Source organism: Eupeodes corollae, chromosome 2 (genome assembly GCF_945859685.1).
Source record: "Eupeodes corollae chromosome 2, idEupCoro1.1, whole genome shotgun sequence".
NCBI classification, from domain to species: Eukaryota; Metazoa; Arthropoda; class Insecta; order Diptera; family Syrphidae; genus Eupeodes; species Eupeodes corollae.
This window is the reverse complement of record NC_079148.1, coordinates 101,932,561-101,947,003: the sequence shown is the minus strand read 5'-3', so window position 1 is coordinate 101,947,003 and position 14,443 is coordinate 101,932,561. Positions and strand designations below refer to the sequence as shown.

The following is a 14,443-nucleotide window of genomic DNA, read 5'->3' as shown; positions in this document are numbered from 1 at the left end:
ATATGCCCTACTTTCTGGGCTTTACTAATAATCAATTTTGTAGTTAAAATTTGTTATGCTATGAACTCTTAAAAAATATTAAAATCGACTCAAGACTTAACATTAATGGTTTATTATTTGTGATTATAATTTTTTTGGTAGGGACATCTGTCTATAAAGTAGGAATAAGAAAGAATTATAATAAATGGTCCTCCATCTATAACAGAGTTATCCAATAAGGGAATTAATTTTGATATTAAAAAGATAAATTAATTGATTGAAAAAAGATATCACCAAAATGACCACTATGCCACCGGTTGCAGTATGTCTGTATATACTCGTATGCCTTCGATAAGTTCTCGTGTTCCATATTTAGGGTCGTTAATCCATTTTGGAGAATCCTTATCTTTCACAGGGCTCCATTGTCATTTATGACCACCTCTTGGGTAAATATCGAAGGCTGGACATTTTAGCTTAGTTTTCAGTTTTCAAATGGCATGATCACAGCTGCTCAAAACTAATAAGAGGTTATTTATTTTGTGTTAGAATTAAAATTTTAGAGCCAAATTAGTAAACGTGGAATAACAAAGGGTTAAGTCCTATTCCATAGATTAATAAAAAGAAAAATATAGGAAACCAAGTATGCTCTGGTGTAAGTGCTAAGCGATGAGTATTACAGGAAGAAATTTAGGGGGAAAGAAAACAGACACAATACAAACAACATTCCTAGATGTGTTTAAAATTGATCACAATTTGCTTTCAAAACTCATACGAAAAAAACCCCAGTCTGTGGAACAAAGGTGGATTAAGCGTTTTTTAATTTGGTTGTTAGTGGTTGTGATCTGGGAGCCTACTCACTAAAGTAACTAAATAAATTATTCAATAAGGTTGCACAAGAGTCCTTTAAGAACTAAGACCAAGTAACTTAAAATTCTAAACCATTCTTGTTTGTGATAAATGTTGTCAGTGATGCAAATCCTTGCTGTCATAAAACTGTCAAAAATATGTTTGTTTTGTTTGTGTTGTTTCTAAAAACTTTTTAGAACTCCTATTTTTATACTTGTTGTAAACAATTTTCAGTAAAAATACCCAATATTAGTTTTTGTGTGACTAAACCAAGTAAGAATATTTATCTCTTGATGTTTTTCTAGCCAGACTAAAAACAAAATCATATTTTTGCAAACATTCGCTGATAGCATCAGTTCTTAGCCTTAACTGCCGGCAATGCAGGTCGCACAATCACCATCCACATTTACGCCTGCAAACATCCCTGACCATCGACACAATATAATCCACACTTATGTCAAAAACTAAAATTTTTTTGTACTCTCGAAATTTTTTCTTCATTGTTAAAATTGTTAAGAAAATTACTAAATTAAAACTTCTTTCGTGATAAATATCCGGCCTAAATGAGTTGAAGTAACAATCTCATTCAACGAAAAAGGTTTCCCATTAAAGAAAATGATCTAAATCAAAACAAAACACGCCCCAACAATTTTTTTTTTCTGGCATCTCCAAAGCAATAATTCCAAATCACAAAAGGTCTACTTCTGACTGAGACTGCTACTGGTACTGGACTGGGACCGTCGTCGGACTGCCTCACAATGAAGAACAACTCGGACGAAATGCTTTCGTCGATAAACAATTCGTTCGAACAGGAGGCACACGACATCGATGGCAATTACGACGGACCTGATTTGGATTTCATCTACAGCGACGTGGACTCGTATCAGAATGAAATTGCCGAACTCTATAGCTATACGGAGTTCGGGGAGTTTCAATTAAATGTGAAGGCGTTCGAGGACCAAATGGAAATGTACAATCTGCCGCCGAACTGGCAGAAACAAGATTTCACCACACAGAAATCGATCATAATGAAGCTAATTGACCAGTTGGAAGTTTCGAATCGAACATTCCGCATGCAGGCGGCTCGCTGCATCCTATATCTTGCACAGGGCTGCTGGGCAGAGGTGCAGTCGGATGAGGAACAGCATCAGAATACAAGGGACAATGTGATTGTGCTCTACGAGCTGGGAGTCTTCGCCTCGTTCATCGATCTCTTGAACATGGAAATCGACTCGGCTGCCTCGGCCGACTGTGCAGCCATCAAGATCTCTAATGTGTCCCTAGCCGACTCCACAGACTTGAGAGTTATCCTATCGGTTTTGTACATCATCACAGAGACAATCCGCGACGAGAAAGAGAAGGACTCGGAGGACTACAAGAACATCGCGGAATCGTTTGTGAACGAGATCAACAGTCCATTCGGGGATGAGTTGTTGTCTGTGAAGCTCCTCGGGATGATCACTCGCTTCTGCAGCGGTGCTGCTCCCCATTTTCCCATGAAAAAGGTCCTCCTTCTGCTCTGGAAGATCTCCTTAGTCGGCTTGGGCGGCATGGAGGTCTTGAAGAACCTCAAAAACGAATACCGGATGCGCTGTGATCTCCCCCCGAACACCGAGGACACAATGGAGATAACGAAATGCATGCGTGCAAGTTCGCCGCCAGCCACGGCCACCGACATCCTCGACAACCAGAACATCAAGCGAAACGTTCTCCGCCGCAGCCTGATCAAGCAGCGGTTCCTCGACGAACAGGAACAAATGGACATGGAATTGCAATCGGGCGAGGGTGAGGAAGATCTCACCCAGTACTACAGACCATTCGACGATCCTTCGAACAATGGCGGCGGCGGAGGAGGTGGCGGTAATGTCGGGAACAATGGTTGCCCAGGAAATAACCAGCGCAATGAGCTGCCAATTCACATTACAACTCGATTGCCATGGACCCCGAAAGTGCGGCAGAAAGACGTCGACCAGTTCCTGGATATATCGAGGAACAAGTTCATTGGCTACTCTCTGATCAATGATCACGAGAGTCTGGCTGGGTTGCCGCAGCCAATTCACGAAGGCGTAAAGACGCTCAGGAAGCACATGTACACAAGTTTGGCCGACATACAAATCAGGAAAGAGGAGGAGATCGCCCGGAACCCGATTTCAACACAGGAGGACGAGATCCAGGTGACACCAGCTGAGATCCTCTATCAGGTAAGTTACTCTTGTTTTTGTCTGTTTGTCTGACTAATTGTGTGTCTCATCTTTTCCACCAACAAAAAAAGGCCATTCTGCCCAACCTCCCGCAGTACATGATCGCATTGCTGAAAGTCTTGCTCGCTGCATCTCCGACATCCAAATCGAAAACCGAAAGCATCAATATCATGGCCGACGTCCTGCCCAAGGAGATGCCCATGACTCTAACCCAATCCACGCGATTGGCCTACGACGTCAGTCGCCACAAAGAAATCATCGTCAAAGCGGTCTCGGCAATAATTCTTCTCTATCTCAAGCACTTCAAGATCAACCACATCTATCAGTTCGAGTTCATGTCGCAGCACCTGGTGTTTGCCAATTGCATACCGTTAGTATTGAAGTTCTTCAACCAAACCATCACGGAGTATGTTAGCTCAGAAAATGCCATTCCTCTGTTGGATTTCCCGTCGTGCGTCATTGGCGAGCAGCCGGAACTGACTTGTGGTGAGAGTGTGGTCTATGGTGACAACTCGTTGGCGTATTCGTGGCGGAATGTCTTCTCCTGCATCAATCTGTTGCGCATTCTCAACAAACTGATCAAATGGAAGCACTCGCGCGTTATGATGCTGGTGGTGTTCAAGTCGGCGCCGATTCTCAAGAAGACCCTGAAGGTGCGACACGCTATGATGCAGCTGTACGTTCTGAAGCTGCTGAAGATGCAAACGAAGTATTTGGGACGACAATGGCGGAAGTCGAACATGAAGACCATGAGTGCAATTTATGCGAAAGTCCGTCATCGTCTGAACGACGACTGGGCCTTCGGCAATGACTTGGAGTCCCGTCCGTGGGACTTCCAGGCGGAAGAGTGCACTTTGAGGGCGTGTGTGGATCGCTTCAACTTGCGCCGCTACCCAGAGGCCATGCAGAAGTGCGGCGCAGGCAGCAATGGCAATACGGCTAATGCCGAGAACGCCATCATGGGCAATGGCATGGGCGGAGCAGGAACCGACCCCAACACTGTGGGACAAAGTCAATACAATGAAGCTAACGACGGCGTATTCCCCAACGACGAAATCCTCTCGCACGCTGATTTTGCCTTCTTCGGGCATAGCGGATGGTGGGACAAGAAGATCGAACTGACGGATAACTTTAAGTCCAACTATACTTTGTGGCTGCAGGATGAAGTCTACAATACTCAGATTGACTGGGACTCGATTTAAGAATTAAATATAGATCCCGCCTTGTTTCAGCAAAAGCAACAACAACACCATTCATTCATGCATTCAAATGCCAATGTTATTCTCACTCACTCTTTCCCCTTCCTGCCCTCTTCCCCCATCCACGATCGATGAAATAGGCTTTCGTTTTCTTCAAGTAAATGTTTCTTCCATTTCACTCCTAGACGCTGCTTGATATGCGAACTAAACTCAACTCTATTCGAAAAACTTTGTTTATGTTTTTATTTATTTTGATAGTATTCTTTTGCTATCGTTCTAAGGTGAGTACTCTTTTTTTTTGTTTTGTAATATTTCATCAATTCACCAATCCAACAATGTTTGAATCATTTCCTTTGTTTTCCTTTTCATTGCAGTTACTTTGGCTTTCTTGATTTCTATGGTCCTGTTCGTCGTCGTCTTTTCGTTTGCCGTTTCCCATTTTATTTTAGCTTAATTTCATTCGGCTAAACATTCATTTCAAATTTATATAGTTTATTAATAGCGAAGTTACAGTATATACATAAACAATTATTATATAAAATGATAACCACTAAACAACAAAACAAAACAAAAATCAATTAGGAATATAATTATTATATACAAAAACAAACATTTAACAAATTATGTAAGCAAAATTGTATTACAAAAAAAAAAAAAAATTGCTATACATTGCAAACAATAATAATTATAAATGTTAGTTATAACTGAATGGTTGTTATATTATTTGACTTGGTTCTGGATGCTTGGTTCTAAAATGTGATGGGTTTCCACCTTCAATTCGTTTCTCCAACATAATCTCCTCAGATCCACAAACTATAACAAATCTATTTGCTAAATACTTTAGCAAATCTTATACTGAATATCTTCATGATCCTGATCCTCACTACTTTAGTTATTTAGATGGTTCCTCTCAAACCTCACTTTTATCTTTTACAATAACTAAAGAAATGGTACTTGCCAAAATCGTAAGCTTCAAAGAAAACTTTATAGCCCTGGTCCTGATGGCGTCGCATCAGTTATTCCAAAAAAATGCATGCATTCTCTGTCAAAGCCTCTAACTACACTTTTTAAACACTCTCTTGGTGCATAAATGCTAATCTGTGTTTCAGCAGATTATTTGAACTGAATTTATGGCTGAATCACAAACACGCATCAGCTTCGTCTGACGTTTACGAGTTCAGCCATAGGATTTCAATGCATGCTATCACAATGGAGCTTCGACCTCACGTTTCGTTTGACAATCGTAAGGAAAAGAACGTAATGTAACGTAATGTGACTCCAAACGGAAGCTCTAGTTCAATTATCTGAACATTAGCTTTGTCTGACAGCTCATCAGCTGTAAAAAAATGTCAACAAACAAAATATTTGCTCTTTGGAGGAATGAAATAATAGAAATGTCATTCAAAGCAACCTCGAAGCAGGCCTACCGTAACGCAGACGAAGCTGAAGCTGATTCAGCCATGAACTAGAGCTTCCGTTTGGAGTCACATTATGTTACATTACGTTCTTTTCCTTACGATTGTCAAATTAAAACGTGAGTCGAAGCTCCATTGTGATAGCATGCATTGAAATCCTATGGCTGAACTCTTAAACGTAAGGCGAAGCCGAAGCTGAAGCGTGTTTGTGTTTCAGCCATTACTGTTTTGCACTGCTAAGGCATAGCACTAGCAGTTAAGGGTATTGATAATTATTTTGTGTTTCAATTTAGTGAATTTTATTTCCATCTCTATCTGTATTGGTTTAAGACATTTTTTTATTTGCAATGACTGGACAATTCGGAGTAGTTATTGTAATATGCGTGGTCTAAGGCAAATTTTGTGTTGCCATACCGCTATATACTGTTTCATACAGGCCAGCTGTTTTGGCAATAAGTGAAACCCAAGTAGGTGAGGATTCCGATCCTGCTGAATTTTTTATTCATGGGTATAGCTTGGTGCCTTTATTCTTTTCCCACCATGGCCTCGCCATATACATTAGGAATGATGTTGCTTATCAGCTCTTACCACAATATGGTCTTTGCACCATTTCCTTTTTTAATTATATGTGGTTTAAATTCTCCGCGAATAAGCAAATCATTCACTACTGCTTCCTTTATCGAAGCCCAAATTTAGACAGAGTATCAACTTCTCGTAAATTTGATGCTTTGTTTGATTCCATCCAAAGAATTGTTTCGTCATATCCTCGCACTGAAATCGTTGTTACGGGCGATTTCAATGTACACAATTCTTTATGGCTTAAGGCCCAACTATAATAGGCATAAGCTAGCATATGCGCGCATAAGTGCGAATACAAAGAATCTCAATACGAGTGAACATAATGGAGTCTAGCACCGTTTCGTTCAATTTTTCTCAGGTTCGTTAACTTAAGCACACTTAAGCAAGAGCGATCCCAGTCGCTCGCCGCATAAGTAAAATCTGACATTTAGATACGTGAGCAAAATTGCATTATGGCTATGCAGTAATTTCGCTAACTTAAGTGAATTATCGTTGGGTTTTTGACATAAGCTTATGTTTGCTTATGCCTATTATAGTTGGGCCTTTAGAGTTTATAATCGAAATTTGAAACCGTCAACCTTGAGTGAAGAAAAATAAAATCACCAGTTGGGAATAAAAATCCTTATGTTGAGTTCAACTTGTTGTTTGGCTCTTACAAATAATATTATAAAACTCGAAATAAGTTATCTAAACATTTTTAGAAGAATACGATATTAAAAAATAAATAAGAGATTATCTCGATTTCAAATCTTTCTACACATATCTTAGAATAATAAATAAATAAATATTCAATTTATAAACTATAGTTTCAAATTAAACAAAAAATACAAAATTAAAGAACACGGCTTTTCATCAAACAACATCGCTCTGTTTTTCCAAAAAAGAATACCTTTCAAAATACAGGGTGAAACAGGCAAGTTGAAAGGATTTGAAAAATCATAAAAACGTAAACCAATTTTCTTCTCTAACTAAATGGGACTCTAAGTTTTAAAAATTTTAAGTAGTGTATCGACCAAATGACGGTCATTATAGTCTTAATATTTTCCTAGTAATATATTATTGACAACAGCTTAAGCCCGCAAGTTTTGCAGAACCATTTCCAGCAACTTTTAAACCCAACATCAAACGAGATATCCAAGTACCATTACGCCCCACCTAACTTTCAAGAGCCTAATTAAGATTCACCAAGAAGTTTCTTCTATTGTCAATGGATTTAAGGATGGAAAAGCAGCTGGATCGGATAGGATACCTGTAGAATTTTACAAGTACGGATCGAATAATCTTATTCAGATGCTAACCGGCCTAATTAACAGCGTCATGGAAAATGGTGTAATACCTGAACAGTTTAAGGAATCTTTAGTGTTCCCCATTTACAAGAAAGGTTGTGCAATGAATCCTGCGAATTACAGAGGTATTTCCTTTCTAAATGCCTCCTACAAAATTTTCACTTCAGTACTCCAGAATCGGCTCAAAATGTGGATTTCATCAAAAAATCTCTTAAGTGAATTTCAGGCGGGCTTCAGATCGGGCTACTCTACTATTGATCACATTTTCGTGTTCAAAAGTATTGCTGACTCATACCTCGCAAGAAGTAAAAAGTTGTATGTCATCTTCGTGGATTTTAGAGCAGCGTTCGACACGGTCGACCGGGATGCCCTAATGTACAAGCTGTACGGGCTTGGAATGTCCTTAAAATTTGGTCAACTCATTCAAAATATCTATCGAGATACGAAATCGTCAGTATGGAATGGTGCTAATAGATCAGAGTGGTTTGCAACCAAAACAGGAGTCAGACAAGGCTGTCCACTAAGCCCTGGTGGTATATAATTTGGTGGTATAGAATTTGCGGGCCTGCAAATTAAAGCCCTTCTTTTTGCAGATGATGTAGTGATGATGGCAAACCCACCTGAAACTCTACAGTTAATGTTAAATAAGCTCCAAGAATTCTGTAAGTTGTGGAATCTTATGGTTAATCCGGATAAGTCCAAAGTTATGGTAATTTGAAAGGGAGCAGGCAGAACTAGCGCAAACGAGAAATGGTATTACGAAGGGAATGCTGTTGAGGTTGTCAAAGAATACAAATATCTTGGTGTACTATTCATACAAAATATGAAAATGGATAAACATTTAAAAGATAAATTATCTAAGGCGAAAACTGCAATAAACGCTATCTGGAAAAATTGCTTCAACAACAAATTCATAAGGCACAGTAGTAAATATCGGGTCTTTGAAACTGTAGCGGAATCAATCATCTTTTATGCTGCACAGGTATGGGGAGGTTCAGAATATGAATCGGTTGAGAAACTTTTAAGGTACTACCTGAAACGAGCATTTCATCTCCCCCCCAACGCACCGAACTATATGCTTATGATTGAGACTGGGTTGCCTCCGTTACTAATTAAAACACTCAAACTACAAGTTGACTATGTTCTCCGTGTCATGCAATTGCTTGATCACCGGCTCCCTAAGATGGTCGCCATTCAAGTGGTGCAAAGCAAAAGAGGATTTTTTAAAGAATGGGAATGTTTAGCTGAAGAGTGTGGATTTGTACTTGATATAAATATAGATGATCCAAGTACTGCGAGACCCTTATTGTACGACCTTATAAAAAAAGTAGACCTTAGATATAGGGAAAAACAAGAGGAAGAAGCAGCAGGATCTCTTCACCGAACTATATATAATCGCCTGAATTACACTTTCAACGAAAACAACTACTTCAAAGATGAAAATAATATAAGCACAATTTCAATGATGTTCCGATTACGAGGCGAATTGCTGCTACTCAATTACATACCACATAGAATTAAATTACCGATTTTATGCGATTTATGCAACCGGCGAGAACGTGAAAACATCATTCTTTTCTTGGGAAGGTGTCCAGTTTTGCGTGAAATAAGAAGAAACTTATTTGGAAATGATACCTTAACCGAAGAATATTGTACATATTTTCTTATTAAATCAAATGAATGTTGATTTATTGTATGATTTCCTAAAAACTGCTCTTAGATATAGGAACAGAATTAAAAACGGTGATTTTTGAAATTATAACTTACCAAAAGTTAAAAAAAAAATATGCAAACGGAATCTTAATCCTTAAGTAAAATAGAGACTGAACTATTAAATTAAAAATGTAATTTTATCAAACACATATATAGAGTTTATATTGTATTGTCAATCTGGCAGACGGCAAATGCCATGCTCAAACGATTTTATGTATCCTAAATATTGTATTCAATCTCTAAAAAGAAAAAATATGAACCAATAAAAATCTAATCTAAAAAAAAAATCTATTTTCCTAGTCGTTATTAAGTTCTTTAAGTTTCTATATTTCAATGGTGTTCGTTTTAATGTCGGTAATTGAGGCCTTCCAGGAGCTGGGATCGTCTTCAAAAGCAAGAATTTTCAGGTATTGTTATGATCATGGTAGGAAATGTACATGAATCAAAAGAACTACTCTTGATGTGAGGTATAAACAACATTTAGAAGCCTATTTTTTACCGTAGTCGCTTGGATAGACTAAATTTTAGTAACTTAAACAGACTGCTTAAAACTGTCCCATAATCATTTTCAAAACAATACCACGTTATAGAATTCAAATCCCATCATATGCCGTGCGTTACTCTGTATAATTAACGGTAGGAAACTCCTTCCACTCGAAAGATAAACAATATTTAAAAACTAACTGCCAAATGAATCGATAAACAGATTTTTGCAGTAGTGATAATAATCATCTATTGTTTTATTTTAGTAAGGCTGATAAAGAGTCGTATATGGATTTCACTATAGAAATAATCTCAGGCAATTTTAAGCAACGGTGCTTTGTACGTAAGTAATGTATAGTCACTAGTTACGCCATTATCATTTTATTTAATTACGTATTTCCACGAGAGACCCTAGTGAAACAAAAATCAACAATCAACATCACGACCTAAAAACCTGCGTCTATTCATGAAAGGTTATTCTTATCAGTTTCAATATTTTTCCTGTTGCGAAAATCGAACTTGAAATTAAATAAACTAATGCTTAGGTACATACATATTTATTATACATACATATACATTCTAATAGCCTTTGTGGTAAATATTTAATATGTTAAAATAAGAACATAAGAATTAAATTAATAAGATGATAAATTACTTAAAACCTATGTGAAAAAAACAATAGAAAATTCAAACATGCTTCCACCATGAGAAGATATCATGTTCCGTTTGTGTGTGTTAATTTCTGAAAATACAGCACCTGTGCCGTCGATATTGTTACAAAAATATAAATATCCTAAATCCTACAAAATCTAAAGAACTGGTATAGACCTCCATTAAAATCCATTCCCTCGAAAAATCAATCCCGCTAATAGAGCATCATCAAGTACATTTCATAAAACATGAAATTCATTGTGGGCCTCTTACTCTTTTAAGGAGTAATAGTGAACCAGAGGGATTACAATTGAGATAAAGTTTTCAAATCTATTGATCCATCAAACATGGACTGGTCATCATTTCGCTCAAATACACATTGATTCGTTGCAAGACGTATTTGAAAATCTTCTCCTTGCACATTTCACCATTGAGTATGATCAAGTCCTTGCGCTCCCTGAATTCGGCAAAGTTCTTCTCGTAGAACGGCCAAACACACATCTCGAAATAGCCGGTTACATCGGGTGGATCGTAGGTGCGAAGTTCCCGCCGCGCAAAACACTTCTCGTAGGGCAAATGGAAGTGGAACTTCAGTTGGCAAATCTGCAGCAACTCCGGCTGATTGAATATAAGGAAGCCTTCGATAATGAGAATGTTTAGTTTAGTTGCATTCTGGAATGTCGTGATCTCGACTAGGTAGTCGGGCGGAGTGGTAGAGGACATAGTTGAGTTGTCCATCGCAAGGTAGCGTCCTTTCATGGTCCATGTGATGTCGGAGAGCATCTGCTTCATGTCCAGAGCTGTGATAACTTCGAAGTTTATGGCATTCAACTTGTCCACCCATTTGTGACGCAAATCGTCTACCGGCAAAAAATAATCATCCTGGCTTATTAACTGCACATCATTGATTACATACTTCGAGTTCCATAGACGCGCCGTGCGACGATTGATAAAAAAGTCCCTCAAACTGAGCGCTAGAGAGGTCTTGCCTCCGCACGTAATCCCAGAAACTCCAATTACTAACCACTGAGGTGGCATGATTGTCTTCACTTTAATTGCTGTTGTCTTCCAAATTTATGCATGCGTTTCTCATCTCTCGCAAACAGAAACCAGTTTTGTCTTCCTAGAAGAAACTAACGTGATCCCATATGTGGTACAAAGTGAAGACTGTCAGTCCTCCAACGAAACAAACCCCGAAGGCGGCAGGAATCGCAAAAGCGTATTGCAGCGGTAGAAAGAACGAATGTATAATATTATCTGTGAATACAAACAAATATTTTGTTCTCAATTAGTTCGTTTAAGAGGAAGAGAAGGAACGGAATTATTTTAAATTAAAATACAATGGAATACCGCTTCTGATTGACACTGAGCTGAGCACTTACCCTCTTCAATGAGCATGAAAGGCAGAACAAACACCCAGAAGAAATAATAGAGAACAATTGTTAGAACTACACTGGCAATTAGTTTCCCGATGAAAGCATTCGTAGCCATTAAACCAAGGCAGACTAAACTATAAATTAATTAGAGAGCTTTTTTATGGAAGCATATTACGTAAAACAAGAACGAAATAAGAAATGAGTTTTCTCTAGCCCTTTTCTTTTTATAGTTCTAATTCTAATGCTGCTCGAGCCAATGAGAAGTTCTCTAATATTGAAGATTTATTGCGCGACTATGGAATGTGATTAGTGGCTTTTGAACTTTGATTTGTGTTTTTAAGACTTAACAATCTTGATCTTGGTCACTTTTTGATGTTTTCTTTTGAATAGGAAGGAAACCAAAGCCGAAACAGGTGGAGCCGGAGCAGCTGTGGTTGGGTGATTTTTTCTAATGCGACGTTTCCAATTGCAAGAAGAAAGTAAACAAAAAATGTTAATTTCGCGAAGCACGTTGCGCGAGGTGGTTTCTTTCTGTTTCGGTTTTGGTTTTGTTTGTGTATTATTTCTATCTTCGCTCTGAATTCTGACAGCTGTCAGAGATGGTTGATGAATGGGTTAACATAAAGAAGTAAGTTATGTGTATTGTTATTGTGAATGAGTTTTTTTTAGGGAAACTACCGGATGTGAATTTATTTGTGGTCGTTATTTTTAAAATGTTCTTTAAAATAAAGTGTTGTTTTTGAGTTTTATTTCTATTTGTAAAAGGAAATTTAGATTTTGCTTCTTTGTAAAAAGTCAAATGCATTTCATCTATTGGTTGTGTAAAGTCTCAGATAAATAGGATATCCGAATATTTGTTTTTTTTTTAGTGTGTGTTTAAGTGTAATAAAACGGCTGATCCAAAAAAGCTGGGTTATCAAAAAAGGAATTTAAATATAACAATGTAATGCATTGTTTAGAACCAGTGCTAGACTATCGTAAATGTCTTTATTTTATTTTTTGTTGTTCTGAATTAATTCATGTTAAATGTTAATTATGTTTTGTATTTCGTGCGTGTGTTAGGCTTTATTTGTATTATTATCTTACTAAGAACTAACACATGTACTTATGATGAGCCTCTGATTAGAGTTTGAAGCTTGCTATAAGCTAACTACTTTCTGAAATTCTGAAGTGCACAAAAATAGGCGTTTTTCTTTTTTAACTCAGAATAGAGCTCTGAATAGAGTCCGATCATATCAAGCATGCTCTGAACATCCTCTGAACAAAGCGCGTTCTGAGTGTTAACAATTATTTTTGAAACACACCTGAAAATTTAAGCTATCACTTTTTGACATTTCAATTTATTTGTCATTTTCTTCAGAAACAAGAAATAAGATTGGGCGCATTCATAAATCTAGTGCCATAGTCAAAATTTAACTAGATTTGTGAATGCAAAATTTCACTACAAAGCTAGTCAATTCAGAACTCTCATATTACTGAAAAATGCAAATATATAAAATAATAAACATTTTTGATTTGATACTTTATGTATGTAAATAATCTTTTGTGTTTTAAAATTCAATAAAATCAAATTTAAGACCAAATTTAAGTGATTGTGGAACGTCAAAATCATTCTCCACCAACTGTGTAGCCGAAATTTGTACACTATGTCGGAACGGACATTTTAACTAGTTTTGTATTTAGAAGAAGCCAATCAGAATGACTTCACTACGTTGTGACAACATTAGTGAATGCGCCCATTCAAAGCTTAAATTAAAAGTCTTTGATTGTTTTTATTGTCCATTTCAAGCTTCCAGGAATAAAACCATTTCTTATATAAACTTACCTTCTGCCCTTGCCCGACTAGCGCTATTTTAATGCTTGATTTTTTTTCTTCAATTTCACCTGTCAAATATTTGTATTCAGTATCCAACTCGGTCTGCTCAAATATTTTATTCTGAGCTCATAGATCACGCTCTGAACAAGCTTAGAACACGATCAAATCTAGAAAAGAAACCCAAAATTTGAAGTTCTGAACGTAAAAAAGAAACACAATTTTTTGTTTGACAGTTCAGGCTCTTAGCGACTTATACACACTGTAATAAATTTTTTTTTTTATTTACTCAGTGATCTTCTTCCATAACGTTTAGAAAAGTTTAATCTACAAAAGTTGGTGAATGTATCAGTAACTGCTTCTTTAAACGTTTTTGTTTTTTGTCGTTTGAAATAGTCTAAAGTTGAATTCTTGAGCTTAATCTTATATGGTTGTAAAGAAAGATCCTTACACGTGAAATTGACGGATGCCTTTGATTGGATTTAACGTTCTAATAGTTGCGACTCTCTGCTGACCTTGCTCGTTCGTGTACTTTACCGTGGTGAAAATTTTGAGTTTACAAAATAAATTGGCAATGACAGTTCGATCATTGTTTTGAAATAGTACGTTCAAAACGAATTAAAAATTGTCAAGTCCCTCGTCCACTCGCTGTGTTTGTAGACGGGTTTGGTTGATGATGATGCTATAAACTTATAGCTATTTACATAATTTTTAATTTAAAATTTTAATTAACATATAAATAAATAAATACTATAACATATTAAAAAAGCTTGCTTTAAATTGTTTTCTTTTAACATTGTCATTAACAGATGAAATTAAATTATACAATTTATTGAAGACTGAAATCAATTGATATAAAGGGCTATTCATACCATAGTTAGTTCTGCTAAAGATCGGACATA

At 37.0% G+C, this 14,443-nt stretch overlaps 2 protein-coding genes across 2 annotated transcripts; one reads left to right on the top strand and one right to left on the bottom strand.

The window, feature by feature from the left end:
- The first annotated feature begins 1,281 nt into the window (after positions 1-1,281).
- On the top strand, positions 1,282-4,934 carry LOC129945316 (striatin-interacting protein 1 homolog). Its single transcript, XM_056054972.1, has 4 exons — positions 1,282-1,423; positions 1,500-3,026; positions 3,098-4,506; positions 4,600-4,934. Exons 2-3 carry the CDS (start codon positions 1,584-1,586, stop codon positions 4,226-4,228), a joined length of 2,574 nt encoding a protein of 857 aa, XP_055910947.1. The 5' UTR covers positions 1,282-1,423; positions 1,500-1,583; the 3' UTR covers positions 4,229-4,506; positions 4,600-4,934.
- A 5,308-nt stretch (positions 4,935-10,242) lies between these two features.
- LOC129946961 (nicotinamide riboside kinase 1) lies at positions 10,243-13,693 on the bottom strand. Its single transcript, XM_056057346.1, has 2 exons — positions 13,554-13,693; positions 10,243-11,609 (listed from the first exon to the last, which is right to left on the bottom strand). Exon 2 carries the CDS (start codon positions 11,388-11,390, stop codon positions 10,683-10,685), a length of 708 nt encoding a protein of 235 aa, XP_055913321.1. The 5' UTR covers positions 11,391-11,609; positions 13,554-13,693; the 3' UTR covers positions 10,243-10,682.
- Between the last annotated feature and the right edge of the window lie 750 nt (positions 13,694-14,443).

What these genes read in the sequence shown, in the direction of transcription:
- LOC129946961 (XM_056057346.1), bottom strand. Translation starts at nt 11,390, where the DNA reads ATGCCACCTCAGTGGTTAGTAATTGGAGTTTCTGGGATTACGTGCGGA.
- LOC129945316 (XM_056054972.1), top strand. Translation starts at nt 1,584, where the DNA reads ATGAAGAACAACTCGGACGAAATGCTTTCGTCGATAAACAATTCGTTC. An exon ending in CAGCTGAGATCCTCTATCAG is followed by an intron (nt 3,027 to 3,097) that starts GTAAGTTACTCT and finishes CAACAAAAAAAG; the next exon opens with GCCATTCTGCCCAACCTCCC.